Raw genomic sequence first — 2,615 nt, forward strand, 5'->3', positions numbered from 1 at the left:
TGGTGGTTGGAAGTTTCTCTACCATCTACCTTTCACATGATGGATGGTTGCTCTTCAGCATGAACATAGGATGATATCAGGAATGGATTAATTATGCACTAGTTTTATCACTAGTTTGATGGCCCTCAGAATAGAATTCTACCAAGAAGGATTTAGAAATATAAAATGTCACTTAGGGGAATGAATGCAGGATTCATATACAGAATTAGTGCCCAGGAAATGATTATCACGTGTGGAGAAAAAATTGTCTTTGGTGGGGCTTGGGGTGGGAGGGAAATATATTAAAATATCTTGGAATTATTATCAGAAAAAAGTATACTGAGCTTGGATACTTGGGTAAATAGTAGGAAATAGTGGTCTGGCCCACAGATGTGGCATTTGCCATTAGGAAAAAAAAGACAAAAAAGAAATAATAGTAGCCCTAAGTAAAACCTCTATAATCATATTTTTGTCAAAACTGAGTAAAAGTGAGAATTGAATGATATCAGTATGGCAGTTTTTTCTAGGATATAATTGGAAGACCAAACCATCATTCAAATCTTTGAATTTGCATGCCCACCAGATCATTAAGGGCATCAGATTCAAAAAGTAGTCTCTCTGATTTTCTTCTTCACGGGAAATGTCTAGTGTAAGACTCTACTTATGACCCAAGAGTGGGCAGAGAATCTGACTTTTCAGTATATGTTCCTGTCTGCAAGGTCAGCTGGAGAAGGTATTTAACACCATCCACAAGGAAGAGCTGAGATTTGTGGTAGGAGACATGCCCTTCTCATCAGCTATTCCTCACGTTATTATCATGTGGGCAGAATTTTTTACAGGGATTACAGTGAATGGATTTCTTATCATCATCAGCTGTAATGAACTAATCAAGATCAGAAAGCTAACACCAATGCAACTCCTTTTAATATGCATAGGGGGGTCTAGATTTGGTCTGCAGACGGTGTTAATGGTACAGGGTTTTTTCTCTGTGTTCTTTCCGCTCCTTTATCAGGAAAAAATTCATGGCGCAACGCTGATGTTCCTTTGGATGTTTTTTAACTCCGCCAGTTTCTGGTTTGCCACCTGCCTCTCTTTGTTTTACTGCTTCAAGTTAATAGGCTTCACTCAGTCCTGTTTTCTCTGGCTGAAATTCAGGATCCCTAAGTTAATGCCGTGGCTGCTCTTGGGAAGCCTGCTGGCCTCCCTGGGCACTGCAGCTCTGTGTGTCAAGATGGATTACCCTGGAAACACAGAGGGTGGTGTCCTCAGGAATGTCACGCGAACTGGGGGTAAACTCAAGTTAAAGCACACAGACGAAGTGCTTCTTGTGAACTTGGCACTCATATTCCCTCTAGCTGTATTCGTGGTGTGCACTTGTATGCTACTCCTTTCCCTCTGCAAGCATGCTCGCCGGATGCAAGACAGATCTCGTGGTTTGGGAGGTGTGAGCATGCAAGTCCACATCAATGCCTTAAGAATGATGCTAACATTCTTCCTCTTCTTTATTTCTTATTTTGGCGCCTTCATGGCAAACCTGACCTTCAGCTTTCCTTACAAAATGCAGCACTTTGTGGTAAAGGACATAATGGGAGCATATCCCTCTGGCCATTCAGTTGTAATCATCTTGAGTAATTCTAAATTCCAACAACAATTCAGGAGACTTCTCTGCCTCAAAAAGAATTAACGAAAATGAGGACCAGTGTAAACATTTTGTTATTTTCACGGCATGGAGTCAATGGGCTTGTATTTTGCTTTGGTTACTTTAGATGGATTTTGTGTGCTCTCTCTGGCAATCCCCTGTCCATCTCCCGCCCGCAGGACATGCTGATGGATAGGATATCTCTTTTTCTAGGGCTCATGTACTTAAAAATATTATGATGGTAGCACATTTCTAAATAACTAGTGCTTGTGTTGGAGTGCCAGAAGTTGGAGTAAAATACTAAGGCTTCGTTTGGCTGCCCAGCATAGTTCTGTTATGTCTTCCCAGGTTATTGAGAATCTTTTGTTGTAGATGAGGAAAATCACATTGTTTTAATCTAAGACTTGGAACAATATGATGATTTGACTTACATGTAGCAATTGGTTACACGTAGCAATTTTTCAAAGGGAGTCCTGAATGTAATTATTGTTAAAATGAAAATTGTATGTTGAAAAGGTATGTCATAGTAATGTACTCAGATATACAGGTTAATATCTTATTTTGCTTTTGATTTGTCACTAGTTTCGGTTGGTAAATGCTCAAGTGCAAGTGGAACTGTGTATATGCTGGTATATGTAATGGGGCAGGTCAGACTAGAGATTACTGGAGAAAAAGAGACCCCAGGTCCAGGGAAACCAGCACCCTCCCCCCACTCCTGCCCCGCCTCCTCAGCCTAAATCCAGCAAAAAGTCAGGGGGCCTGGAAGGCTGCCACTAGAGCTGGAGCTTAATAGCACACAGCCTTGAGCTACTAGCTGGTGACACAGGCCTGTGACAATGCCTGTGAACTGTGAGGACTAGACACCCCACCCAGGGTGAGTGGAGACTCCTGCCCAGGACTGGAAACAGGAGCAGAGACAAACGTGGTCATGGGTTAAAAAGCTGGACATTCCCACCAGCTTCCTGTGCATGTGGTGTTTTGGGAAGGCCGTTTTTAA

The 2,615-nt window shown here is 42.0% G+C and overlaps 1 protein-coding gene across 1 annotated transcript; it reads left to right on the top strand.

Moving 5' to 3' along the window:
- The first annotated feature begins 760 nt into the window (after positions 1 to 760).
- LOC119065346 (taste receptor type 2 member 7-like) lies at positions 761 to 1,663 on the top strand. Its single transcript, XM_037167343.2, has one exon. It carries the CDS (start codon positions 761 to 763, stop codon positions 1,661 to 1,663), a length of 903 nt encoding a protein of 300 aa, XP_037023238.2.
- The last annotated feature ends 952 nt before the right edge of the window (positions 1,664 to 2,615 follow it).

The sequence above is a fragment of the Artibeus jamaicensis genome, unplaced genomic scaffold (genome assembly GCF_021234435.1).
Source record: "Artibeus jamaicensis isolate MK-2021 breed Jamaican fruit bat unplaced genomic scaffold, CSHL_Jam_final contig_923, whole genome shotgun sequence".
Classification (NCBI taxonomy): Eukaryota; Metazoa; Chordata; class Mammalia; order Chiroptera; family Phyllostomidae; genus Artibeus; species Artibeus jamaicensis.

Excerpts from the sequence above, each read along its gene's own strand:
- LOC119065346 (XM_037167343.2), top strand. The coding sequence starts at position 761 with ATGCCCTTCTCATCAGCTATTCCTCACGTTATTATCATGTGGGCAGAA.